The sequence below is a fragment of the Balearica regulorum genome, chromosome 1, assembly GCF_011004875.1.
Source record: "Balearica regulorum gibbericeps isolate bBalReg1 chromosome 1, bBalReg1.pri, whole genome shotgun sequence".
Classification (NCBI taxonomy): domain Eukaryota; kingdom Metazoa; phylum Chordata; class Aves; order Gruiformes; family Gruidae; genus Balearica; species Balearica regulorum.
In genome coordinates this window covers 186,655,026-186,682,646 of record NC_046184.1, presented here as the reverse complement: position 1 = coordinate 186,682,646, position 27,621 = coordinate 186,655,026, and the positions used below count along the sequence as shown (strand labels likewise).

Here is a 27,621-nt window from a genome sequence, read left to right as displayed (position 1 = left end):
GCAGCTCTGCGCTGTGCTGTGATCCCCAACCAATGGCGATACGAGACAGAGCTGCAGCAGCAGTGAGACCTTCAAAACTTCCTTTACACATTGCAGGAAGACAGCATTAGGAACAGAGTACTTGGCACACTGTCACACATGCAGCACTTCTCATAGTGGGAGAAATCAGAATCAGGACTCTTGCGATTAAAGCTGTTCTGCCTGTGCCATAGATTTTTGATTTTGCTGTTTTGCATTAGAAACAATGAGAGTATTTTTGCATTTTCATAAATAACATTCTTGGTCAAAATTGGTTTACCAAGAAAGCTCAGCTGAACAGCTTTTTTTATTCTTAATTCTTCTAAATCCACTGCAAAATACATCAGTTCTCTGGAAAACAATTGTTCAGACAAACCACAACATTTTTCCTCCCATCCAGTGCTCTCTCCCTACAGTTACAGCAACCCCGGAGTGCATTTGCCAGTTTTGGAGGTGTTTGCTCTTTGCTGACTAGTGGCAATGGCATCAGGCCCTAGAGCATCTCACTGACAATCACTTATTTCTCCTTTATTTTCCCCATTTTATTTACTTCAACTGCACTGAAATAATTGTCAATGTAAATGTTAATGAATGATAGGCTCATTAAATGGACCTAGGTTGGCCTCCAAGTTTTAGCTGATCTCTCAGCCTTGTGAGGAGTGTACTGCGAAAATGCTTGGAAAGCAAAAGCTTCGATTTCAGAGGGCAGTGGTGGGAAGCTGATTATTATTTTGTAAAGTTCTCAGGGCATGAGTTTTGGAGGCAAAAATGGGGAAAAAAAGAGCAAAATATGTTCCCCACATTTTTGTCAGGATGCTAACAACTACTCATCCTAAACAGAGGGTCTCACCTCACATCTTCAAATATTAGGCTACACACAGTAATGTTAAAATACTTCACATGCACTAGTGTTTAAGGTACTGCTGCAAAAGGTGCAGCTGCATTTATAGAGCAGATTGTCCTCTCTAATGTACATTAAACCTAAAGGTGTGCCATGACACTGACATTATGTATTGCACTGTAAATACAGAGATGTATGTTCAACCATTGCTCAGAGCTCATGTAGGCTTTGCTGTGTTGATTCTAGTTGACTGTGGCCACTGGGGTGAGGAGTCAAAGGTGGCAAGGCATAACAGGAATCACTTTGAATTTTTGATGATGGAGACTGGCTGGTTTTATTCATACTAACACATTGCTCCAGCTTGGCTCAGGTATGTCTCAATTTCAAAATCTTCTCAAGTATAGACTGAAATGTTTGCCATCACTGAACACCACATACTCAGATGTAGATACTCTCCACCCTGCTCCCAACTTTACTTCATTCTCGAAGAGGTGCTTGCAAACACAAACTTTAAAAGGGCAGTTAAAAGGGCAGTCAGGAGCTCTGTGGGACAGGTAAAAATATACAATAAATCTCTTCTCTCAGAACTGCATCTCAGCTCTTGCTGCCTGTGTTTTGAGCCCAGATTTGAATGTCTGAACTTTTCCCCGAGTGGCACATGACAGAGTGAGTTTGTGCCAGGTTCCAAAACCGGCTCCCAGAGACCTCTCCTGACCACAAACAGGAGCCAGTGCAAACAGCATGACCTTACCATGGGGTCACTCTGCACCAGCGTATTAAAAAATAAGTATTTTGCTTTTGGCTTTACACTTCTGTAATTGCATTAGTGGATTCATGTCTGAGTTACTGCAAGCACTACAAAGAGAAAAAAAATACAACACTTATAAAATAAATGTGTGATCACAAAAAACTAGGAAAGGTAGTGCAAATTAAAGCTGTTTATATATTTGTGGAAAATGCGTAAGATCCTGTGGCAAATGCATCATGACTTTTGGTAATATAGTGCTGTATTTTATATCAACTGTAAATTAATCAGAAACATTTGTTAACATAAACCCTGTCTACGGAATACAAATTTACTATGCCTTAATACATTCAAGACATTCAACATATTCATTAATAACAGTGGCAATAATTATGATGCATCAGCTAAAATATTATGCCAACTGTGTTCAAACACGGTAATAATTCAGATCATCCTCTTTCTTAGTTTAAAAATGCTCACTTCCTCGCAGAGCAAGCACTGAAAAACAAGTGGGAAATCATAAAAGAATTGTACACAAAATTTTGCAAATCTTCATTGTTCGGCTTCATTCCCTGCTACTATATACTAGTAATATAAGAATTTGTGTATGAACTGTGTCAAAATAAAGCCATGGCGATGCTTGCCAGAGCATGTAAAATAAAACATTGTATTGTGAATCACAGCTCTTGCCTTGCAAACTACATCATTAAAAATTGTAACAACTACAGTCATTTTAATATTACTACTGTATCACACCCCAGACAAAACCTGAACCTATACACTCAACAGTCTTTACCTCTCAGATTTCTACTGGAGATTTGCATTGAAAGACTAAAGTTAACCGATCACCAGTACATTCTCCATGAGTTATATATTCAAGTCCATGCATACAGTATATGCAGTCTGTAGCTTTCATATTTTTCATATTAAAAATTATTTATTAGCTAACAGCAGTTAAAACTGTATATGTGTTAATTTTTTGATTCTTTGAGATAGATATATGGATGATAACAGTATTGTTGAATTATTGGGGGGATAGCACAAATCTGTCTTTCTCCCCTTTGCACCTCCTGGTAAATTCATAGCTCTTCCTGGTTACGGTTTTTAAGCTAGTGGGTCCTTCATATTAACGGTGTAAAGCGGCAAGTAAAGGACTTCAAAATTCTGAACACGGCTGAAATCGCACTGATAGTTAAAAGAGGCTGGAGCAGTGCCTGCTGCTGTTCACCTCTCTGCACCTGGGCTCGAGCAAGGGCCTGCAATTCTTACATGCTTAGTAATACTCACCCTTCTTCCTTGAGGCTTTAAAATGATCTCATCTCATATTCTGTGCTGCTGAGCCATTAGTGATGAGTCTCTGGGGTACTTCTGTGTGGTCAGAGTTACTGCCCACAGGCACATGTTATGAATAAAGGGACTGAAACCCAAAGATGGAAGCCCAAATTCAGTGTCAAGAACAAGACCTGAGCATCACAGGAAGCTCTGACCTCCTCTGAGAATTAGAAGAAAATTACTTTGATTTCTAAATGCAGATTTACCAGCTTAGACCTGAACACCCTAGAAAGCGGCACTGCTCCAGCAGGGCTGGGATGTGGGACTTCCCAGCTGTCAGTCCAAAACTCAGCCCTTTTTCATACTTCTCTTTCAGGGTTAACATTTTGTGAGACCAAATGCCACACTGAAAACAAACTGTGCAGCTCTCTGAAGACCACACTCCTACATCAGCACCACTGAAATATTTTATCATGGCAGGATCTCAGGTTCTTGCTGTCTTTCTTCAATATCCATGATCTCCATAGTTTTGTTTCCCTGCTTATGGAAAAATGTAATAATTTGTCACAACTGCATTAAATCAAAAGAGAAGGTATTAATGAATAAACACATTTGGTTGGTATAGCTACCAACTGTTACAGTTGTTTTCAGGAATAGAGAATACCAGCAAAAATCAAGGAAATTATGAAGAAGAATCTTCATGGCCCTTCATTTTCAGTGGGTCACAACAATCACAAGATCCAGCCTTTGTGTTTGCACTTTTCATGTGAAATCCTCAAACAAAAAAAAAAAAAAAGAATTGCTAGTAAAAATCACAGCACCGAGCCTCTGTCTGCCTAGGTGAGACTCCAATTAGTACAGAGACGCTACACCTACAAGTGATCAGGTCGTTCCTCTGGCAAAGCTGGCCCTCAGGGAAGCAGCTTGCTTTCAGTCAGGATTGCATGTGGAAACCCGAACGGTGCCTTTTGTGTTCAGCAGCAGCAGAACAGTTCAATGAACCAATGGAGGATTTGCTTTTTTTACTGACTGTATTTCGTATATGAAGCCTGTGATTGTGGACTTTGGATAAAAGCCAAGTCTTTACATAGCACTAGCTGCCAGCGGAGACATCCAAAGCAGTAGATGATAAACTCAGATTAATAGGAAGAAAGAAAAACTGTCCCCATCTCCATGGCATCACTCAAGCGCCTGGCTGGGGCTCGCCCCCTTTGCCTTGCCACAGAGGAGTTTGAAAGCAGAGGCCAATTTCCATCCTGCTCCTCAGGGGCTGACGACGGCTCTGGCAGCACCAGCACACCGTACCCTGCGTGCTCTCGCCGTGCATCTGCAACGCCCACTGTAACCAAAACCAACTCCTCAGCTTCCCGCTCGGATGTTCAGCATAAAACCATTTGTGAATGGTGAGGAAATGCACCAAAAAGACAAGCAGAATAATTTACATACATTTGATATTCAGCAGAGCGCATCCGTTGCACGGTTTCCATATTCATGCTGTTCTCAGTGGAAAATCGTTTGCTTTGTGCTATAAGACCATACGCCCCCGAGCCTCCTCCTTTTCTCCACGTTCACTCGCTCCTGTATATATTAATTATTTAAATGGGATTTCTTCCTGGTTTCCTATCCCCATAGAGTAATCATGATTTGTTCTATCAACCCTCACAGCAGGTGATAAGCACGACTAGCCTCATTCCATGCATGGAGAATCTGAGACAGGAGGGTTATGTACGGACTGCCGTTGCAGAGAAGAGTGGCTGTAAACACTAGTTTTGGCACACAGGAATTTCTTTGTTGCCTCCCAGGTGCGTACTGTACTCCTGCCCGTGCCATGGAAGCTTTTCAAAATTGAAAGACAGCATAACCTTCTAGGAAAAAAAGAACAAACTCAAACCTAACAGGCACTGTGTGCATTGTGGCCACGGTGGTTTTTCATTTACAGAGGAAAAATATGTATACCCAACTTTGGATGTGCATAGATGTCTTTTCTACCCCCCAGCACAATTTGCTTGCTTGCAGATGTGTAAATGTTTGCGGGTTGAGGTGTGCACGTATGTCAGGATGTCCCAGATGGGAAATCTGCTGCCATTTAATGCTTGGTGAGCCACAGGTAGAGGAATATAGGGTTAGACAACATTACAGAGCAACTCAAAACCAAGACAGACGGAGGGGGCCTGCGGCTGCCCAAACGACTGCGGAGGATGGATGGGATTTCTTGGCATGGCTGAAACAAAGCAGCCTGACCCCGCAGCACCTCTGTAATCCTTCGCTTACCCAGGGATATCCAACACTGCCTTGGCTGGGCACTTGGGCACGATCATTAAACAGTAAGGAAGCTGATGGCAGCTAAACCGCCTGACACATGTGAGGGTTTTACTTGCTCTTTCAAATGTCAAAACCAGGTCAGAGCTATGAGACAGCAAAATCAGACCAGGAAAAATCCTCAGGGTGGCAGCTAATGCAATTAGCATAGCTGGGAGCTGGTGAGGCAGAGAGGGCAGCGGTCCTCCCTCACCTCAGCATGGCCCCACAGGGTTATTCCAGGTCAGAGAAACAGCCAGAGATGATTCCCTAACCTCCTCGCCACCTTCTTGCTCCCTCTTCCTTCCTAGAAATGTCCCTCCCTGAGACCACACATGACTGGTAAGTTAATAAAGGGGATTCAAGGAAACAGGAAATTTCTTCCAAACCCTTTATGCCGCAAAACCTACAGATCTATGCAGAGGAAGGTGTGTTGTTAGCCTCATGTGTGACTGCTATGACTGCAGCAGCTGCTCTTTGCAGCTTATTTACGCAGTGGTAGCATTTACAAGGATTCTGGCAGACCATAATTCAGTGGTCTCTGTAGGCTCCACTCCCTACTGTACAAGGAACAGCCATCCTGGATGGGACCAAACGTTCATCTTAATGCAGTCTCCTGCCTCAGACAGTGTCCTACAGCAGACACATAAAGGAAAAAAAAAAAAAAAAATAGAATATGGCAATCATATAGCAACATTTCAGTGCTAAATCCCCTGGCCTCCAGGAGTCCTTGGCTGAAGGGCTTTTCCCTGAGCCAGAAGTGCTTAATAGCCCTTTCTGCATTTTTTCCATGACTCTTTCTAATTGCTTTTGTGATAATCTAAAGTTTTGGCATCCACAACATCCTGGAGCCGTAAGTTCCACAGTATAACTACACCCAGGGTATTAAAAGGAGGCTTCTTTTTGTCTCTTCTGAACCTGTCACCTCATCATTTTCTTGATGTTCCCATAGCTTCTGTATGCTGACGGGCAGTGAATAATTGACCTATTTTACTTTCTCAATGCCAGTGTTAATTTCAAAGACCGCCATCATACCCACTACCCTGGATATCTCTTTTTAAAGCTGGTGTGTTCTATTCCAGTTTATTATTTTGCTCCTTGCCTCTCTTTTCAGTACTGTTACTACTTTTATCGTACCCTTTTGACATAGGGAGGCCAGAACTGCAGATGGCATTTGACATTTGGGCATACAACAGTTATATAAAAAATGTGTATGTATATATAGATATTTAGTCTCTGTGTGTGTGTGTGTACAGACATATATATGGCAGGGATGTTTCTGGTTTTAATCTCTACTTCTTTCTTAAAATTTAGTTAAGTCTTCTGATCAGCACTGAGAACTGCTCTTATGTTTTCACAGAAGTATCTATTATTACTTCGAGCAACTCTGCCCTCAATGGTATTCATTACCTAAACTGCTTTTTGTATGTAAAGCTTCTTGGTAAAAATACACGAGATGGGCTGGTTCCTCCCTTTCTCCTCTCTACCTACAGTATGACGGCCTTGCAGGTAGACTTCTATGTGCCCATTGGCCCAGGGAAGAAACAAACAGTGAGGAACATCGTGGTTCATCCCGTGTGAAAGCACTGACAACTAATACAGTGATTTTTCAGATAAATATGGAAACTGTGCAGCCAGGTGTCCATGTAGAATGAGGCAGGCTGAGCACCATTAGAATCTGAACATCAGACAGACCCCTAAATCTACTTTAATACAGGTTATGATCCATTCTATATATACAACACTCACAGGGGATGGGAGGACACAGCACCCAGCCCCTTTTTCAGTAAATGTTTGTTCTGCAGAGGAAGATGGAAATCTCCATCATCAGGAGATCTGAAAAACAAAGTAGACAAACATGTCCCCAGAGTGGTGCATGTCTAACTAATCCCCCTGATGCAAGAAGATTGGCTAGTTGACCTCTCAAGGTCCTTTCCTATTCCAATCTTAAAGTGCCTAAGACTATCAGCCATCTCACAGATAGATAAACAGATCAGCCCTTATTTTCTCAGAGCACATTTGTGGGGGGCAATTTGCAAAGAGCTTCTTCTACCATCCTTCCGTTAAAATTCTGCATTTCATAATGGCTCCTACAGTACTGCCAGACCTTTCTAAAACAATATAAACCAGACCAGTTCAAAATCATACAGAAGCTCGATGGTATCTCCTAACCCTCTGACACATCCTTTGTCACTCAGGTCCCTTTTTGATTTTCACAGAAAGGGGGAATACAGTAGACACAAAATCCTTATCAGAAAATAATAAATGGCAAACCTGTCTTGGGATCTTTGAAAATAACAGCAGGTTTGTATTTGCAGCTGACAAGTGTTATGAACTCAAGTTACTGGATTGCTGTTTAGAAAGCTGTTTTCCAAACTGCAGTCTTTTAGTCCTGTTGTCTGCTTTCCCCTACAGTATTTTAAAGTGATGCTTTGTACAACTGGGAGACCAAAAGGTTGATCTACCCATTTCCCTACAATGCCACCTTTATTCCTGCCATTTTCCTGGACCATCTGCAGCAAGGTTTGCTTTCTAAATGTAACTGAGTGTGTTCCTTATTTATTACCTGCTGGCAAATCCAGTGCCAGAATTTTAGGAATAAAATTAACACATTGTGTTCTCTGATGATTATTTCTCTGTTGACAAGATCGAGAGCTCACACCGCATAACAATGAACTAAAAAGCACGCAGCGATGGATTAAAATGGCAGAACTTAATTTCAGGCTTCAAAACATTTATGAAGCAAATGCCATTTTGAAAAATGGCAACTGAGTGAGTTTAGCACGGCAGGATTAGTCCCTCTAATGGTTAAAAACTCAGTAGACCCTAGCTCATCACATGGGGATGGTAATTATCTGGAGAGAATGGTATTTGTATGCAGCATCCAACTGGCCAGAAGCCCAGAGAGCTCAGTTACAAGTCCAAGATTGAATTTTTCTTTTGCTGGTCCTGGGGCATTCCAGGTGATATGGGAATGACATCAACACCAGTGGAAAAATCTCTGGCCCCCTGCTAAGGTGAGTAGAGCTCTGCTTGCCACCCACCGGCTCCTGTCCTGCCATCTAGTGGAGTGTCTCCGTATGTCACAGGCACCCGAATGAGCAGAAAGCCTTATATCTGGAGGGTGAACACAGAGATACAGCGAGGGGAAAGTCTTCTTTGAGTCTTCTCTATGGGGATCTCTAAGTTAACTGAGGATACATTTCAGCTCAATGTCTTTGCGGAGAAAAATTAGTCAAAGAGGTTAGTTGGCCTTAGAAAAAAGCTGTTCGACGTTAGAGAGGTGTCTGTGATAGAAGTTGTAACCTTGCCTCAAGTTGCAGTAAAACCAGCCACGGTGTGGGACAGAGCCATGAGCAGCCTTGCTGGGATCCTCTTCCCCCAGGGCTCAGCAGCTGCATTTGTGCTCAGGCCCTTCCCTCACTCCCCGCCTGCGTTAGGCTGCAGCCATGGGTGGGCCTGGCCCCGTATCATAGAATCATAGAATGGTTTGGGTTGGAAGGGACCTCAAAGATCATCTAGCTCCAACCCCCCTGCCATGGACAGGGACACCCTCCACCAGACCAGGTTGCCCAAAGCCCCATCCAACCTGGCCTTGAACACTTCCAAGGAGGGGGAAGCCACAACCTCCCTGGGCAACCTGTTCCAATGTCTTACCACCCTCACAGTAAAGAATTTTTTCCTTATATCTAATCTAAAACTACCCTCCTTCAGCTTAAGGTCATTACCCCTTGTCCTATCACTCCATGCCCTTGTAAACAATCCCTCTCCAGCTTTCCTGTAGGCCCCTTCAGGTACTGGAAGGCTGCTGTAAGGTCTCCCCAGAGCCTTCTCTTCCCCAGGCTGAACAACTCCAACTCTCTCAGCCTGTCCTCATAGGAGAGGTGCTCCAGCCCTCTGATCAGCTTCGTGGCCCTCCTCTGGACTCTCTCCAACAGCTCCATGTCCCTCTTATGTTGGGGGCCTCAGAGCTGGACGCAGTACTCCAGGTGGGGTCTCGCGAGAGCGGAGTAGAATATCTGGTGCATCCCAGCCCCAGCTTGACTTCGGACCTTGGTCCCACTCCCCTGGCCACGCTGGGGCACTGTGGGACTGCACCCTTGCTGGGGAGCACACTGCCCCTGCCTGCCTCCCACCCTCCTGGCTCCTCTTTCCTTATGTAGCAGGCCCTGCTGCTCCATGAGACGTCAGAGTCAGCTCACTTAACAAAGGGATCTAGTGGTGAGCCATGTCTACTGTGGAGCTTAAATAGGATGAATTCCACCCTCATTCTTTGCAAAGCAATTGAACCAGGCAGGCATGCACTGATTTTTTTTATTTTTTTTTACTTCTTTTTTTGTGGATGAATTTATAAATCTTCCACTCTGCTGTAAGAGCAGATCTCTCTGCAGAGAGATCCAGGCTCACTGCCTGCGGATTAAGCACAGTCAGATCATGGCAAGCAGAAGCAGTTAAAATGCTGCTCACCTTTCCCTGAGGTTTGGCATGGGAGGGGCCCTTTCTGCAGTGTATCTAATCTGAATCAAAGGACTGTACCACATTGCATTTAAATAGGAGGGAATTAGGGACTCATACCACGATTAAAGCTCTGGGCACTGCAGAACCTGACTGCTTCTCCCTCTGCGCACATGTGATTTCCATGCAGACCCATCTTGCCATGCAGAACAACAAACACATTCCTCTCTGGCAACATTCCTTTTCCCTCTGACAACATGACTTTTCCAAACCCTCTTGTCCATTCTGAATAGGGATAGGAGCATATTATTTTTATCCCAGTTTGTGTAACCAGTCTAAATTGGTGTAAGTGACAGCACATAGTTCATCTAAGAATCGAGTGACCCAGAACAGGGCTCGAAAGGACCTGAGGCAGTCTGTCCCTCTGTTGTGGGGCAGGATCAGCTATTATCTGTCTCATTCATGGTGAATCTAACCTGCTTTCTCATCTCACTGGAGCAGGTTTCTAGTCCATTCTCAAAAGCCCACAGCGGCAGAGAACTTGGTAGACAGCCTATTCCTTGCTTCCCTATTGACAGTACTGGAAAGCATTTCCAATGCCTAATCTAAAATTCCCTTGCAGCAAAATAAAACAACTCACGTTCCATCTACTCATTCGCACTGCTCTTCTGAACCTTTGCTGATTAGTCCACACCTTTTTCAAAGTGCGTCGCTAAAGCTGGAGCCAGTGCTCCAGAAGGTATTAGCAGCACTGAACAGAGCTCAGCCCTTCACATCTTTAAGACAGCAGAAGTTTCTTACACATAACGTCACCACTTATGTGTTCCAGTATGATGTGGACTTTTCTTAAAACAGGTAAGACATGATTATAGGGAAAATTTCTTCACTAAAAGGGTTGTCAATCATTGGAACAGGCTGCCCAGGGAAGTGGTTGAGTCACCATCCCTGGAGGTATTTAAAAGACTCGTAGATGTGGTGCTTAGGGACATGGTTTAGTGGTAGATTTGGCAGTGCTGGGTTAATGTTTGGACTTGATGATCTTAAAGGTCTTTTCCAGCCTAAACGATCCTGTGACACTATGATTCTGGTTCAGCTTTGGATCTGCCAATTCCCCAGATCTTTTCTGCAGAACTGCTGCCCTGTTCTCTGTCCCTGGTCTGTAGCTGATCATTTCTGCTCTGCACTCAAGAGCATGACATCAGAGCAGCCATACGGCGTGTAGCATCATCTCGGCGTCCCCTGGCATTTGCCAGCAACAGAAGCCCAGGGAAGAGGACCAGGGCCAGTATCAGGCAGCACTTCCCCCATACTCCCTCTCAGCTTCTAGCAGTGTATGGCTCAGAGCTTGCTTGAACCTCATGTTGCATCTTTGCGTGTAAAAGCCTTCGATAGATTTTCCTTTACTAAATTTGTTTGACTGCTCATTGACCCGCTGGCCTTGTCCAAGTGCCTTCTAATGATTGAGGTCATTTGTCCAATGTCTCAAGATCATTTTTTAATGCTAATCTCAATCTCCAATACGCTTGTGGTCCTTCCCAACCTAATGTTGTCTGCACCTTTAACGAATGCACTCTTTATTCCTGCATCGGGCACACCAGTGAAACATTGAATGGTAGCAGACCCAAGACAGGAGCAGGCCTTTCTGCGGTAGTTCTTTTAGTCACATGGATGTTTATAAGGTTACTAAGTGTAAAATGTGGCTGCAGCTGGGTGCAGCACCTTGCTTCAAAGCTCTCATCTTGGCAATTCTGGTTCTGTTTTTCCTGAAAACGCAGGAGTTGCAGTGCAGCCTGACATCCTCACACATCCCCCCCCCCCCTTCCTCCCTCCCCCTGCAGGGTTTTAGGGGAGCTGCACTGGTGCATGTAATGTCACAGATAAAAAGGCTTTTTGTTGCTGTGCAGTGACCTCTCTGTCTCTTTGAAGAAGTGCAGCCAGCCATCAAGCAAAGCAGAGAGCTGGGGGTGTACAGCCAAGGGAGGTGCAGAGGATTTTCAGGGACCCAGCTGCAACAGGAAGAATTGTAAATACTGCAAACATCAGGGTGACAACACCTACATTTCTTCTGAGTGCAGGATGGGTTGTTGCTGAGCTGAAGACCGTTCTTGTATTCTAAAAAGTGATGCCTTTGTCTGGGATATCTTCATGTATCCAATCCAGTCTAACGTATTCTATTATTTGTGAATACGTCAGACCTGATAAGCTACACTGATGACCAAAGCTCAACTGTTTCAAGTGCCAATCTTGGGATCTGGGATTCTGGCTTAGTACACTGCCAACGGAGATCTAAATTACAAATTTTGGCTCGAGATCCAAAAGGCTGTGAGGATTGCCAGGGACTGAAAGGCTGGCTATATTACGTAACCTAAGCACATCTGAAAGAGTCAAACTGATGGATGGCCTGGTTTTCTGCAGTCAATTCCCAAATAATGAGAAGGTTTAGCACCTAGAGATCAAATCTTTATTGCTCTGAAACTCCCACGGGAAAGAACTTGAATAAAACCAGAGCTACAGTTGCCATCTGGGTGGATAGAATGAGGAGCTACAAAGTCGCAGCTCCTGTTTCAGGCCTAAATTCCAGCGCCATTTGTGAAGACACAAGCTGATCTTGCATCACGGGCTTGTCATGCACCCTCTCTCCCAGCGCAAGAGCCTTCGTGCCAGGAGACATGCTGGGGAAGGAGGCACTAGGCACAGACTGCCCTGCCAGGCCTCTCTCCACTGCCTGGTGCTGCTCAGTTGTTTAGTCTTCAATTTTTCACTTTCTCTCTACCAGGTTATATACATATACATATGCCTACATATATATATATATTTAAGACCCTCTCTCCCACATCCAGTAAATGATGTAAAATATCATCACTACTACGTGACTTTCACAGTCTCCTTAAAGGTTAGAACACACTGATCCCATCCCTTACTTCACAGCCCAGCTTCACCTCTGTCCTCCAGCCTCACCTCTCACTTATTTCCATACACTGCACCTGGCACGAGACTTAGCTGCAGGCAGGATCTCCTCTCTTTTCATACAGCTCAACAGGAGTTGCCACAAAGGGCTGAAAACTGTACTGTTTAATTAGAAGAAGAACAGTGAGGAATCAGCTGTCGTCTGCCATTTTAATCCAAGACACAATTAGCTGAGCACAGTCATATCCAGGTGCTAATATTTGATGGAAGTGAGTAACACTGCAATAATTCATGACTGGCTGAGATGTGTCTTCCATGAGAAAGGCTTCTTGGGAGGCTTTGCAGACACCTGCCTGGAAAATCCTCCTCAAATGATATTAAAAGCCTCATCTATAAAAACACAGGACTTCGACCAGTCCTTGGGAATTTATACATCTCCAAAGACGAGGTGCACCATCAGGAAACCTTGTCACATCATTGTAGATGTCAGTCGGCATCTAAAAAGACCCTGCTGTGAAGGGACCACCTTTTTAACCTACCACTCTGGACTGTATTAACCCTGGCTGGATGCGAGAGGTGCTTGAAGGGGCTGCCTGCACAGAAAGCAGGTGAAGAACACAAAAGTTTTCTTCAAACAATGCCTTTTTTTTTTTGGGGGGGGGGAGGGGGCAGGGAACAACCAACCCTAAAAATAGTGCATTTTCTAATCTAGTTCAGCACACGACATAATTATCTGTTTACATGGCATCACAGGAAATTTTCAGCACTGCTACCTCGGTGAAGTGCTTCTCACAAAGCCTACACCAATTAAAATACCACTAACTTAGTCCTGGGATTTCTTCAGTGTTATCTGAGTTTAAATTAGTTTTAAAAGCAACTCAAGTTAAAAGGATGCAAAACCTTGTCATATCAGCACTCCTAGTATCATTTAAAGCTTTTTCAACTTGATATTGATTTAGCTTAACTCCACATCAAACTGGTGTTCACACAGGAGCCTTGACCTATTTAACCAACACATTTTTAAGTAATATCTCCCATTTCACAGCTGCAACTCTGAGTATAGCAAAGCAACCCGAAGGTCCATCTACCTTAGCAGTTGTGCCAAAGGGTTTCTACCCTGACTCCAGTAAACTGAGTCAACTGCTGAATTTGTAAGAGGTTTCAATACTACTACAGAAATACTCATTTTTCTAGAACAATCTCTTAAAAATAAAACCAAATTGAACACCTACTAACTGGATGTTTTTAGCTGCATATTACACTATGGAGAAGGAGCCAAATGTTCCCCTGTCACTCAACCCACTGCTAAAGATGTAAGTTGCTCTTATTCCACTGTGCTTTGTAAAAAGAGGGGCTATCTTTTATCAGGCCAGCTGCCTCTTAGAAAAAAAACAGATAAGCTTTTGGGCAGGCACCCCTTTTTCAGGTCCGAAAGAGCAGCAGCAGACCTGAAAGTGAAAAACAGCAGAAAATTACTTATAAATTAAATTAGATTATGTAAGCAGCTAGACAATCTGGAAAAAAAAAAAAAAAGGGTGCTGATATCTGGAGCAAAGGAAGGGATAGCAGGGGAGGAGGAGATAAAACCCGAGCTCCTCTGGCACACACAAAGAAAGCAATGAGTAATTTACTGCCTGAGGAGGGTGAGGGACAGGGAATTGTGTTCTGCGCCCTGGTGTCTCTGCCAAGTGCGGGATGGTTGGCAGCATTAAGCATTGTAGGTCCCATGATGTCTTTTGAAGGTATTTTGTCGATGTCTTCTAAGAACCAGGGTTCAAGGGAGGTCTACATTTATTTTAACTGTGACAGGCTGCTGCAGAAACATATGTGCAAGGGGGAAAAAAGAGGCCCAGGTATTACTGTCCTTCTGCCTTTCATATCGACCCTGACTGCTGGACTCAATCTCACTGACCTGTGGAAAAAAAAGAAAAATATACCTGCCCAAACCAGTCCTTTTGCAAGCGCAAGAAGTGGTGTCTCTGAACATACCCAACTCGATTTATCTGAGGGAGTAATAACAGGAAGAGTCTAACAGCTGCTTAATTATTTGTTCATTAAAAAAACCATAATTTATTTGGAGAAGGCACAGCACACGTGAATGTGTCACGGCCCTTGCATGGTGTCAGGAGCTCCTCGGCAGCGAGCGAGCGCAGCCCTGGCCGCAGTAGTCATTACAGATGATGGAGACCATAGCGAGACACCCTGCAGATGAGATGGCAGCAGCCGGAGGGGGTCAGGGCGGCAGATACACGCCTTATCAGGCTGTTAACAGAGTGAGCACAGCAAGTGACGCGGTGGCACCCCTGACCGCGGTGGGAGACGGGCAGCAGCGTGTCCTCGAGATGCCCGGGAGCGTTTCTCCTTGAAAACTGAGCTTGTGCCCGGGCTGAAGGGTACGATTAACGCCCAGGCCAGTGAAAGAGTAAGGAAGAGGAAGAAGGCAACAGCCGCTGGGCACACCTGCCAGTCAAAGCACAGCGAAGCCCACCACAGCGACAGACCGCGCTCACCCCCTGCCCTCGGCTGAGGGCAAGGAGGGCCGGCCTTCCACCGCACTTCCTCCGCCTCACCGCAGGCATGCCGCCGCCCCCCCCGCCGGCACGGCTCTCCTGGCGTGTGCGGGGAGGCGGTTTGTGACACCCATCCACCCACCCCCCCAAGGCAGCCCTAACGGCCCCCGCCAACCGCCGCCAACAGACAGACAGTCTGACAGTCTGACTGACTGACTGACCGACCGACGGCCGCGCGGGGGCGCCGGGCGGGGCGCGGGCGGGGGGGAGGAGGAGGAGGAGGGAGGGAGGGAGGAGGGCGCGCGTGCGCGATGACGCGCCGGGACGTGCCCGCTATATGAGCTCCGGCAGGCGCTGACTCGGCCCTTTCCGCCTCGCTCCCGCCCGCTCTCGGGTCGCTGCGCAGAGACCCGCGCCGCCGCCCCCCGCCGCCACCATGATCATCTACCGGGACTGCATCAGCCGTAAGGGTGGTGGCGCCGCACGGGGGAGGGGGCCGGGGCCGGGAGGAACAGGCGGGCGATCGGTTGCTCGGTCGGGGGAAGCGGCTGCCCGCGGCCTGGGCCCGGCCGCTGGGCCTGGCGGTGCTGCGCATGTGCGGGAGGCCGCGGCGGGGGGGGGGGGGGGGGGGCACGGACCGCCTGGGCCGAGGCCGCGGGGCCCGGGCTGGAGCGGCGGGGGGGGTGGGGGGGTGGAGTTGGGCTTGAGGGCAACGGGAAGCTGGAGCGGAGCGCGGCCTGGAAGGGCGGTGAGGAGAAGGTGGCTGCGGGCCGGCCCGGGTGCGGAGAGGCGGAGGGCGGAGGCTGACGCGGCGGCGCCCGTCTGTGTGTGTCTGTCCCCCCGCAGAGGACGAGATGTTCTCCGACATCTACAAAATCCGGGAGGTGGCGAACGGCCTGTGCCTGGAAGTGGAGGGGAAGGTGAGTGGCCCGCCCGCCCCGAGGAAGGGTGGGGGGAGGCAGGCAGGCCTCGCTGCCGTGGCTCAGGGCCCGGCCGCTGCGTGGAGCCGGGCCGGTGGTGGAGGTTTGGGGAGAGGGGGCTGGCTTCCCTGCGAGGGGGGGGAGACCCCCCACGGCCCGGTGCCTGTGGCCGGGGTAGGGCCGGCTGCTGCCACAAGTGGTGCGTGAGAGGGCCCGGGGCAGCCAAGCTGGACTGCAGCGCCGGCGATGTAATGAAGCTTTGGTCAGGCACCAAAGGGGAGAGGAGCCCGGCTTAAGAAATCTGTGATGGGGCTGCAGTCAGGTTCCTTGCACTTAACTGTGGCTCTGAAGTCATGCCCTGCTGTCAGGTCATAGATGTGTAAGAGCAGTAGCATTAAGATTTTTGCAGAGCCGTTAAGTTTTTTGATGTCTCTAAATCTAGATGGTCACCAGGACAGAGGGTCAAATTGATGACTCTCTAATTGGTGGCAATGCCTCTGCTGAAGGTCCTGAGGGAGATGGAACAGAAGCCACGGTCATAACTGGTGTTGATATAGTAATAAACCACCACCTTCAGGAAACCAGCTTTACAAAAGAATCCTACAAGAAGTACATCAAGGACTACATGAAAGCGTGAGTATGGGAAGGCTTTTTCTTTAAATGGGATTGCGAAATTTTTAGGTTGCTGAGATTTTTAAAAGCAATGTTGAACTTTATTCTTAGTAGGTGTTAGTTCTGATACAGGTTCCCATACCGGCTGTGAGCTTCAGTAGTGTCTTAATACTTGGTAAAACTTGGGCTGTAAAGATTTGATACCGGAATATCAAGTTTATCTTGGCTGAGGTAGAAGACCTGATCATGTGCTTTGGATATTATTTGTAACCTTGCTGTTTACTTTTGGATTCCTCTATGCCAAATGTGCATGTGGACGGGGGTGAAGTGGTGAAGAAGAGCTTCAGGAAGCTTTTTTTAACTTGACAGTTTAAATGTCCAAAAATAATATGTGTGAATGGAATGTTTTGCTAATTCAAGGTATAATTTCTGTTGCTCACTGTTCAGTGGGTTAGTATTAAAGGTGACAATGCTTTGTGATACTGATAGATTGTGCTCTTGGTGCTGTGGAAATGGCTTGCTACCATTTTTGTCTACTGCTAGCTTAGAAGTAAAATGAGCTTGATATGAGTGTTGGGCACTGTTCTGCTAATTCACTGCCAAAGTTAAGTTACAATTTGGGGTCTTTGAGAGGGAAAGGCAGCAAAATCAAACAGTCTGACTGCTGTTATGATGTGATGCTGCACAGTGAAGTTTTTAGTCTAGAACATGTTTTCAGAGCTTTTTTCCTCTTCCAGAATCAAAGCCAGACTTGAGGAACACAAGCCAGAGAGAGTAAAGCCTTTCATGACAGGGGCTGCAGAACAAATCAAACACATCCTTGCTAACTTCAAAAACTACCAGGTAATTAAACTTGTATCACTGCAGTACTGCTGTAAGGAGATGTAAGCTGCAATTGGTTCATCTGCTGAACTAGCTTGTGGAGAGTTTTGAGGGCTCTGTTCTGCAGATGTCTGACTTGCCCTTCTCTGAGAGTATTAGGTGCTCAGAGGGAGGAGAGATAGTGAAAGAGTCTTAAGTATTTGGGGATCTCATTTTGGCTTGCAACACTTGTTGTTAACTACACTTGTAGTTACAACCATTTAGGAGCAGTGGAGTTAAAGACTTAAAAGATGGGTCACTTTGGCCTCTGCTGTGTCTTACTCTGCTGTTCATAGGAGTGTCGTAAAGCTATGTGGTACTAAAATGGACACACTGCAGAAAGCAAAATCCCTGCAGCTGGTCGGGAAGACTTCTAAACTGAACTAGGAGATGTTACAACTTTCTTGTCTAAAAAGGCACTTTTTCCTGGTAATAGCTCATTAAATGTCTCAGTGACACATTTCTCTGAAGTTCTTTGTAGGAGAGAACATGAATCCAGATGGTATGGTGGCTCTCCTGGACTTCCGTGAGGATGGTGTGACCCCATATATGATTTTCTTTAAGGACGGCTTGGAGATTGAGAAATGTGTAAGTACTGACCTGAATTGGGTGGATGTGCCTAACTATGTGATTAGCTCTCAGTGCATCACTTGTTCTGTTGTATCCTTGTTAAAGTTGAACAGTAGCTGCCAGCTTAAAAAATTAAAAGTCCATCTAAGTGTAGCCTAATTGCTGCTTGTATTATACAAAGTGGCTGAAAGTTCCCTTGTATACTATTCAATTACACTAAAAGGGGACATCATTTCACGGCAATGATTCATGGTGACTTAATAGCTAAGAAATGCAGAAAGAAGTGTGTAACTGGTAATGGTTTTAAACTATTACAGACAGTGTCCTCTGAAATGGAGTACTTCTACTTTGGATCCCTCTAGGGGGGTTAATTCTGAAGTACATTACATGTTCATGTTCTGTCTTTAACTTAATCTGATGCCCTTATTTTGTTATGCAAGAACTGTCTGTTTAAATATTGCCCTAAATTTGGGAACATGGTGGTACTTGACCAAGTACTTAACCTTATTCTCTCTGAATCTCCAGCTGCCTGAGCTCAGGCAGCTCCTGTGGTCTGCTTTATCTTTACTCTGTGTTGGAATGTGATTGCAGCAAAACAGTCTTTGGATCCCAACACTTGGATGGTTTGGGTTATTTGGAGAGCTAGGGAATTCACTGCAGACTGGTGGTGTGGGATCACCAATTGCTTTGCCCAGTCATTGCAGACTGATGAAGCCTGTTTATAGCCAGCTAAATTTATCTACTAAAGCCTCTTACAGGCTTTCTGGTATGCAACTCATGTAAAGATGATCCAAGTTGTAGTGTGGGGCAGTAGCCCCACTAAAGGAACTCTGGCCCAGACACCACCTCCTGCAGCTTGACTGGAGGAGGCAACGTCTGTCCTGGACCCTGGAACAGGCAGTCACCTGGAAGGTACCTCCTCTAAGCAGAAGCTCCTGTGCACCTCCCCTACTTGGGCAGACCTTCTGGATCTGTCATTCAGATAACCCCATCTACTTCGAGGTGGGGTAAAAGAATAGTAGTGAGGTGTTCCAGTGGGCAAAAAAAAAAACCCAACCCTGTTCTAGCTTCTTGGTACAGCTCTTGTAAGAGACAGCACATACATTGTAAGTTTAGTACTTGTTTAGGATGTGCCTCTGTTTGAGAAGGAAATGTGAAACTTGGTGTGCCAAAACGGCTGTGAGGATCTTGTCTGGCTTGCTCAGCAACTGATGGCAGTTGCTCTGCACGATGGTAGAAATGCTCAGCATCCTCTGATAGACCATGAGCACTTGTCCTGTTGCTCTCTGGTTTGCACTAAGATGCAATAACAACTTCCTTGCGCTTTCTGTCTGCCTGACTGTGGCAGCTCAGATTGAATTAGGGAATACACAAATAAATTACAGAAACTTCTCCTGACTGTCATGACCTTGAACTAACACTTGATACTCTTGTTTCAGTAACAAATCAAACAGTATGGTTTTGGATCACCTGTCTTCATAGCTGGCTGCTGTTTCTTCTTCATCGGCACAACACCAGGAATTGGCAATGTCTAACAACTGGACTGATGTCATCTTGAGCTTTATTCACTTATTTTGACCCTGATTTGGAGTGGAGGCATTGTTTTAAAAAAAGGAAAAAAACAAACATCTGTCATGTAGGTTGTCTAAAATAAAACTCATTTAAATCCATTCTAGGTGATGCCTTTTGGTCTAGTGTGTTTCTTAGGGTGACTTGCAGGAGAGGTTGCAGCAATCCTGTTTGTTGAAGGATTTGGTACTATAAGTAGTATAGCCTGGTCCTAGTGTGCTATGACTTGACTGTCTCCAGACAGACCTCACACGGTTTCTACCTGTGGCACTGGAGTCCAGGAGCAGGCTGAGGGGAATACGGCAAAGGTCAAGAAATGTCATTGTAGCAGAGTTGGACCTTCATCTTTCATGATTGCACAGAGACTTCTATGTCTGGAAGATACCAAAGTTAATTAAAAAACCCCACAGAATGGAATATGTGCTACTCAAGCTGAGTGCTGGCTGAACTGCTTTGTCAGACGAGGAGTCTCCTCAGCTGTAGTGTCACTCCAAGTTGAAGGTAGGAGGATGGAGGGATGGAGCAGTAAACACCAGCACTCTGAGCCCAGGGAGTGAGAACATTGGAGTGGGGGGTGAAATTACTACATTTTCCAACGCAGCCTGGCTGTGGTACTACCTCTGTATTTGACAGCTATTCAGGAGCAGATTAATTAGAACTAAGTTGAAGGATTTCAGGTTTTTCTGTACTTGCCTTCTTGGGGAGAGAAGTGTTGGAATGGGCTGGTTCCATCCTAAAGCAGGTGCATGTCTTGGCTTGAGACTTACCTGAGTATTCTCTTCTGTTCCTGCTGTGTTCCTTGTTAGGGAGTGCATCCGTTTGACAGACCTGGAGCAAACAGCTATTGCTTCTCTGGTTCTTGCTGAGATGCAACAGCAACAGGTTCCTTGCGCTTTCTACCTGTCTGACCTCGTGGCAGTCTGGATTGAATGAAGGAACACAAACACTGTGCGCTGCTGCTGACAACATGGCCGTGTGCCTGACCCAGGGATGTTGCCTTGGACTGAAGTCACTAGTGGCTCTAGGTACAGGAGGTTAAGGTCCCTGGGAGGGGAGGGCATCGCCCACTTGCTAGCTGTTGATCTGTAAAGCCTCAGGCCTCGGCTTCTGCAGAGTTTTGGCATCCTCCCAGTCTTGTGTTGGGGTTTTGCCCCTGGTGCCGGAGGGCTGAGGTGGAGGAAGGCTTCTGCAGGGCTGAGATAGGTGCAGCGGGCTGGGAGGAGTGAGATGCTGTCTGTGGAGGTGGGAGTGGAGTGTGCCCCAGTTATCTTGGAGGCTCTTGTCTGGTTTAAACACCCTATTTTAGTTCTGTGGGAACTTCATGTGCATGTTTTCTTTAGTGTTCCCAAGGAAGTCTTGAGTCAGCTGTGCTTCTGGCTGAGGTACAGCTTTGGTGTAATCTAAGCAATGTAAATTAATGCTCCTCTGCCTTCACCCAACGGCTCAGGGAGGCAGGTTCAAAGCCTAAATAAAATCACTGTGGGGCAGTTCTCACTCTCCTTGAAGTGGATTTGTTTAACGGGCAGGGTGAGGATGTTACCTTGCCCTTCCCCTTGCATCTTTGTTAAACTGGGAGCTGTAAAGGAAGGGGGGAGTAAGCACTTCCTTAGTTTGAGCCTTTTGCTTCTCAGTGGAGTAAGTTCAGCATGGGCAGGGCAGTGCTTGCATGGCCATGCAGCCCCTAATTCCCCCAGCTCCTGCTTCCAGGGAGTCACAAGTGTTTAAAACTGAGTGGAGCTGGGATGTGGGAGTGGAAACAGTTCTTCCCCCTGCCTGGCTGCTCAGCTAATCATGCTGAGGCTGGGAGCCCTGGGCACAAGCCTGGAGCTGCTGTGTGGCAGCTGCTGTGCATGTGACAAGGTGCTGCTTTGAAAAGCAGCATCTTAAAAGCATGGTGAGCACAGCCTGGCTCTTGTGTTGGATGGCTTAAGGAAATTGTGTGCCATCCTGTCTGTACTCCAGGCTAACTGGGATATTTAATTGGTGTGTGCAAACATGCCTCACTAGTTGGTTACATCTTTCTATCAATCTCTTCTGCTTTTCTGCATGGCGGAGCGTCTTGATGAGAAGTCTGCCTTCAGCCTGTTGTAGGAAAGTGTCAGTTCAAAGATGCAGGATTTTGTTCTGTTCGTATCTCCAGCGAGCTCCGAGGGAAGTGGTTTTGTTCCTGGCCATACTGCCAAAAATACATTGCTGCCTTCAGTTTCTCAGGAAAAGGGCAAGTCTTGTAGCTCTGTGATGTCAAGCCTGCAAGGGAGGAGAGGTCAAACTGGCGCGATGGCAGGGAAGGCCATGGCAGTGAGAAGCAGCAGTCGCAGCCGTGCTGCTGTGGTAGCTGCCTGCAGCAGAGGCAGGGCGACGGGAAGTCGGGATCCTGCTCTTTGCTGTGGGAGTTGCTACGTGCTGTTAAGTGGGAGGCCCTTGGCTGGTAAAGGCAGTTGTCAACAGTGTGATGCAATGAAGTGAAGTCATGTATTTCCTTGTAACCCAATTCTTCCTCTTCCGGTCCCTCTTCGTTTCAAGCAGCTGTTTTCTTGGGCTCAAAAGCAAAAGTGATTTGAGAAGGCAAGGCTTCATACTGTTGTAATACTACAGCTTTGGAGTTACTAAATTGATAAAAATGCCTCATCATACATAACAAATTACCCTGGTGCTGCTCAAACACAGCCTGAACTGAAGGACAGCTTTAAAACCTATCCCCATCTTGTTTTAAAATGTGCTTATCAGGCTTGTATCTCCTGTTCCTGGGAAGATGTTTTCTGTGGCTGGGAGGGCTGTGGAGCTGGGAAGGATCCAAATAACTTTTCCCCTGAGCCTCATAGAGTGGGTTAAGTGGCTGGGTAGAAACCAGGGTTGGGTCCCAGCCCCATGTGGGGTGGGAGGCTGCTCCTGCACCCACCACCAGCCAGGTGCTGGCAGTGGGGGGAAGGCTGATTGCTCATAGAGGGTGGGGTAAGAAGTCCTCCCTCTTTAGTTTCGTACTTTTGTGGTTAAGGGAGTGACTACTGTGCTGGGTGCATGTCCCACGCTCCCCTTGGCCTTTTGCCCTCCTGCCCCACTGCTCCCCCTCAATGCCTGCTCTGTCTCACAGTTTTGCTGCCCCAGCTGGGTCTCACCCCATCTACAAATCCACCCCTTTTTGCCCTCTCAAAACATCACCGCAGTGTCTCCAGCCCACAGCCCTGTGCAAGGGTTCAGCCAAGTGCTGGCAAAAAAATAAATATCCCACCTCCTGCGGGGAAGTGAACTATGCTGTTAACATCGGAACGCTGCTGCAGCAGCATGTTGCTCCTTGGCTACCTGGTTTGAAGAGAAAGGGTGCAGGTTTGGGGATGTTCATGCAGTGGAGGGAGCACCTGGTGTGCTGGGGGAGGCACAGGTGGGGCCATGGGGAGCTGCATACCCCCATTGCCCCCTTTTAGGTACCCAGCTGAGCCAGCCTGGCTTGGTCCCTTGGCTTTGCCAGGGGCGGGGCGGGGGGGAGGTGTGTGCCGAAGCCCAGGTGGGCAATGGTCCTGGAGCCTTGTGCAACCCTCTGCTTTGGCATGAGGAGGGAGAGCGTGCAAAGGGAAAACTTTAAATCAATGGATGTAGGGAACAGAGTTGGGTTTGGTTTGATTTGGTTTTGTTTTTTGTTTTTTTTCACTTGGTTTAGCTCAAGGCCAGGAGGGACTTACTATAAGTTTAGGACATGGTTGTTGTCAGAGAAGTAAAATTAGATTATTTTTAAAAAAAAAAGGCAAAAAAAAAAAAAGCTGAAACTTGCTTCCTTCCCTTAGCAAGCGTCTGGCTGTTTAGGCCAGCCCAGTGCAGCCCTAGCAGTGCTTTCAGTGACAGGTGTCTGGGGAGGATGCTTTTATTAAACAGCAATAGTATCTGCATCAAGATACCTCTGCTTTCTCACGTGCTGCTGCTGGCTTGGAGCAGGTGAGATGCCTCCCTCCACTCCCACGGCCCTCCGGCTGCACTTCAGCTCTGCAGCCGCTTCCCTGGGATTGGGCTGCAGTTGTAAACGGGGATGTTTCACCCTGCACCAGCCGGCAAGTCACTCTTCGTGTTGCTGCTAGCCCATAGCAGGACAGCAGCAGCTATACACCGCGTTCATTTAGTCTGGAGGAAAAAAAGCCTGAAATTCTTTGCCATAAACAGCCCAAAATCCATTGCCAGGAGCGCAACTGTGCTGGTTTGTGGTCCCTGTGCCTTGGCTGCCCTTTGGTTGGAGCCGCAGCTGGAAGCTGTTGTGTAAAGATCGCAGCCAAGTGGCTGTGGCCAGGGCTAGGGGCCTGGGGAAGCTTTTTTTTGGGGGCTGACAAATGCTGGTGACCCTTGAAGCATGGCAGGATGTTGTTGAGGATGCGTGTTGCTGGCTGGGTGTTTGCAGCCATCAGAGCTGCATTCATCACCTTCCACTTCTGGCAGAAAGGGGCCAAACACCCTACAAGGTCTTTTTAGACTGTTTTGGTGTGTGATCCCAACCTTGCCAATGAGGCGGCAGCTGAACACGGAGAGAAAAATGATGAGCGGTTGTTTCTCTGCAGCCCTCCTGTTATCCTGGCAGCTGCTGGTGCCTGGTCAAGCTGCCCATGGAAAGGTGTTTCAAGAAGTTGGTGCAGCCCCTTGGCCATTGGCTTTGGCTGCCCCGGCCCAGCAGCCACTGCCTGGCCGCACGTGCCGTCTGCTTCACTCATGGCGATGGAGCTAAGGGTGCTTTGACCCCTCTAAACCCACCTGATTTTTAAGCAGAAAGGGCAAGATGGCAGCTGCCCAGAAGTAGAAGTGTTACGTGTTTATAGCCGCCTTGCTTACTGCAGGCCAGGCAGCTTTGGGAAGGCCACGCAGATGGAAAATCCCGTGGCTGGGGCTGCCTGGGCTGGTGGACCCTGCGTGGATGCGGCTGTCGCTGCCTGCCGTCTCTCCCATTGCTGGGGTATAAATAGCCTCTCCCGGGGCTGGGCTGGGCCAGGCAGTGGAGGGAGGCTCTCCAGGAATCCGTGCTGGGTTTTATGTGAGCCTCTCTGGAAAAAGGCCTTAAATTAGATGTGTGAAGCCCGGGGTGGGTCGGGCTCATCCACCTCCTGCCAGTGCTATTGACCCTCCCGATGCAGGGTGGTGGGGGCAGCTGGACGGGTGCAGGCACAGACCCAGGTGGCTGAGGAAGGGCTCTCCTTTGCTTCCCTCATTGCTTTTAATCAAGGCTTTGCCCTTGCCTGTTCCTCTGGTACTTGGTTGTCCGTCTGGCAGCTGCTGAAAGCCTTCCCTGCCTCTTGGAGGTGCTCAGGTCCACTCTCAAGAACGAGCTCCAGAGGTAAAACTAGTTAACGGAGTAGAGGTGAAAAGAGACAGTTGTTCCCTTCCTTTCAAGATTGAAAGCCAAATACTGCAGCTTCTCCCGTTTATTTGCCTATTGCAAACACACCAGCTGCAGGAGCCTGAACCCCCGTGTGACGCCGTCAGGAGCAGAAATCCCCTCTCAGCTGACTGTACTCCTCCAAGGGACACAGTTTGGGTGAGGTACTTCTATGACCAGTATGACCAGTACCAGGCAGCTCCTTGCTGTGCTGGGAAGGAGAACAGGGTGGCTGTAAGTTCGGCTGCTGGTGCTCAGATCTCGCCTGTCACAAGCCCTAGGTGTGGTTAGCTGAAGCGATGCTCAGTGGCACCTGTGTTCATCGACCCCTCTGGCTTATGGGTGTCCCATGCTCCCCATCCAAAGATATTTACTAATTCCCTATTCCAAAATGCCACAAACTCCAAAATTTTTGCGTTTGACAGCTGAAGGTGGAAGAGTTTGACCTGCTTGAGGCAGACAAGGGATTTGAACCTTAAGATGCCTGCTGTAGCACTGGGTGCTGAGCTCTTCTGGAAGGGACCTTTTTTTATCTTTTACTGTTGGAATTTGTCATTCTTGTGCAAATAATTAAACATTCCCAGAGAAAGGCTGACTCCGCGGCCTAGTAGCCACACAGAGTCTTGGTTAGGAGAGCCAGGAGAGTCCTCCGGTCCTGCCACCAGTATGAGAAATGGGGCAAGTTGTACCCAGCCACAGCTCTTTGAAAAGCTGGAGAAGCGGAGCTATCTTCAGGTGATCCTGGAGCAGCAGCTCAGATCTGATATGCATTAGTGAGAAAAATGATTTTTTAGGAGTCAATAGATACAGTGAGTAATGAAAAATGCCATCCTGGCGACAGGGACGTGTAAATGTGGGTGGGCAAGGCTGACACACGCCAGAGCTACGTTCAGCTAGAGCCAACTCCAAGCAGCTGGTGAAGACAAGATGTAGCTGACTCAAAGCACGGTTGACTTAAGGAGCATCCACTGGAATCGCAGCAGCTAGTGAGCTCTGATCCCGCTCTAAGCTCTGTGTCAAAGATGCGATGTCAGCAGCAGACATCTCGGAGCCATGTAACTTTCTGCTGTCCCATGGCTAATATTCCCACTCCCGTTCCTTGTGTGTCCTTCCTGTCCCACAGCAGCCTCTGGGCTGGCTGCAGGCAGGCAGCAGCGGGGACAGGCAGATGTTTAGAGCTGTGAGCTGGTGGTGAAGGAAGCAGGGCAGCACTGGGACCAGCCTGTCCCATGTTGGGCTCAAATCCACCCCCAGTTCCCCTGTGGCAGTGGCAGGGTCCAGGCTCTCCCAGCCCACTGACACGGGGATGTCTCTGCTGGGGCAGCTGTGTCAGCTCAGGCCTGTGCCTGTACCAGCTGCGCTTGCAGAGTGTAAAATTTCTGATGACTCAAAGAACTGGTCATTTGGGAGAGGTAATGTTAGACAAGAAGTGCTTTTAATTTCATTTAATGGCATTTAGAGCATTGATACTTCTGCCAGTGCCTATGGGACCTGCTCATGGCCTCATGTTTTGACCACCGATAGTCAAGAACATCTGCGTGCGCAGAGACAGCAGCACGTGGGAAGACCAGCAGGGAATCGGTGTTTTATCACTGCCGCGAGTTCAGAGTTTAAGTTAATCCAAACGTGGGGGCTGGGGAATCAGACTTGAACACCTACGGGCCTCCTCCTCTTCTCTTGCGGCAGATGGCAACCCTCCTAACAGCACTTGTGTAAGGTTCCCCTGCAGAACAAGTGGAGCAGAGCTGGAGAGTTTTTGCTGGTTATTACGTGCTGGATCCAAATGAAGTTGCCCCACATGCTCAATCATTATCGCATGAAGTTAGACACAGTCCCGCGGTGCCTTGACTTGCTACAGAGGGGAGAACGTGGGGCCCGTAGCAGCGTGTCTACCCCGCTGCTTCTGTCTTTAGGGTGGGATGTGCTGCAAGACACCGTGGCTTGGCTGCAGGCTGGATGATGACCCACCACCAGCACCTAACACCACCACCTCCATCTTTCCTGTGTGCTCCCATGGGGCAGGAGCCAGCAGAGCCCCGGAATGCACGGCCCAGGTCCCAGCGTTGGCACAGGAGAGCATCCTTCCTCCTCTAGGTCAGCACCTCCGTGGGCCCGCTGTGCCCACCTCTCAAGCCACGCACATTGCGTGGCTGCTCCTGGGGCTAAAATTCCAGTTGCACCCTAAAAAGCTAGAAAGCCTTCAAAATCATGCAGGAAGCAGGTAAGAAAGTGCTTCATGAGCTGCCTGGCTTCTGGACTGCCCATTATTTTCTTAGTTTATCCTGGTGTAGCATTTCCTAGTTCCATTTTTGAAATGGAGTTTCCTCACTCTCCTGTTCCCCATTTTTACCTTGAAAACTGGCGCTACTCCAGAGAAGGCTGCAAGTGAAGCAGGGCACCTTGGCTCTCCTCAACCTTTCTGTTGCTCGTTGGTTGAAAACTCCACTGCATGTTTACTTCTGGCACTCCATGTTTTTAATGATGCCCATAAAGACCTTTTTTTTGGTAAAAAAAACCCATAAAACCCATTAAAAAATGGTGTGGTCGGTATACTTTCCATTACTCCTAAGTAGAGCCTCTTTACCCTGTCCAAAGGCACTCTGCAGATCAATAAAATATCTATCCTCTTTACTTAGATCTTCTGGCATTTCACGCTGGCTCATTATGTCCCTCTCAACCAAAGACAAATTGTGAAG

At 47.4% G+C, this 27,621-nt stretch overlaps 1 protein-coding gene and 2 non-coding genes across 3 annotated transcripts; all 3 read left to right on the top strand.

Moving 5' to 3' along the window:
- Nucleotides 1-15,351: 15,351 nt before the first annotated feature.
- TPT1 (tumor protein, translationally-controlled 1) lies at nt 15,352-19,679 on the top strand. The gene is made up of 6 exons (XM_075741817.1): nt 15,352-15,510; nt 15,893-15,966; nt 16,409-16,599; nt 17,316-17,421; nt 17,911-18,027; nt 19,449-19,679. Exons 1-6 carry the CDS (start codon nt 15,483-15,485, stop codon nt 19,449-19,451), a joined length of 519 nt encoding a protein of 172 aa, XP_075597932.1. The 5' UTR covers nt 15,352-15,482; the 3' UTR covers nt 19,452-19,679.
- LOC142600212 (small nucleolar RNA SNORA31) lies at nt 19,254-19,383 on the top strand. The gene has a single exon (XR_012833652.1). It is a non-coding gene; the product is annotated as a small nucleolar RNA SNORA31 (small nucleolar RNA).
- Nucleotides 19,680-20,387: 708 nt separating the features above from the next.
- LOC142600213 (small nucleolar RNA SNORA31) lies at nt 20,388-20,523 on the top strand. The gene has a single exon (XR_012833653.1). It is a non-coding gene; the product is annotated as a small nucleolar RNA SNORA31 (small nucleolar RNA).
- Nucleotides 20,524-27,621: the final 7,098 nt, after the last annotated feature.

Excerpts from the sequence above, each read along its gene's own strand:
- TPT1 (XM_075741817.1), top strand. The coding sequence starts at position 15,483 with ATGATCATCTACCGGGACTGCATCAGCC. Across the intron at positions 15,511-15,892 it reads CTACCGGGACTGCATCAGCC|AGGACGAGATGTTCTCCGAC; the intron begins GTAAGGGTGGTG and ends GTCCCCCCGCAG. Across the intron at positions 15,967-16,408 it reads GCCTGGAAGTGGAGGGGAAG|ATGGTCACCAGGACAGAGGG; the intron begins GTGAGTGGCCCG and ends CTCTAAATCTAG.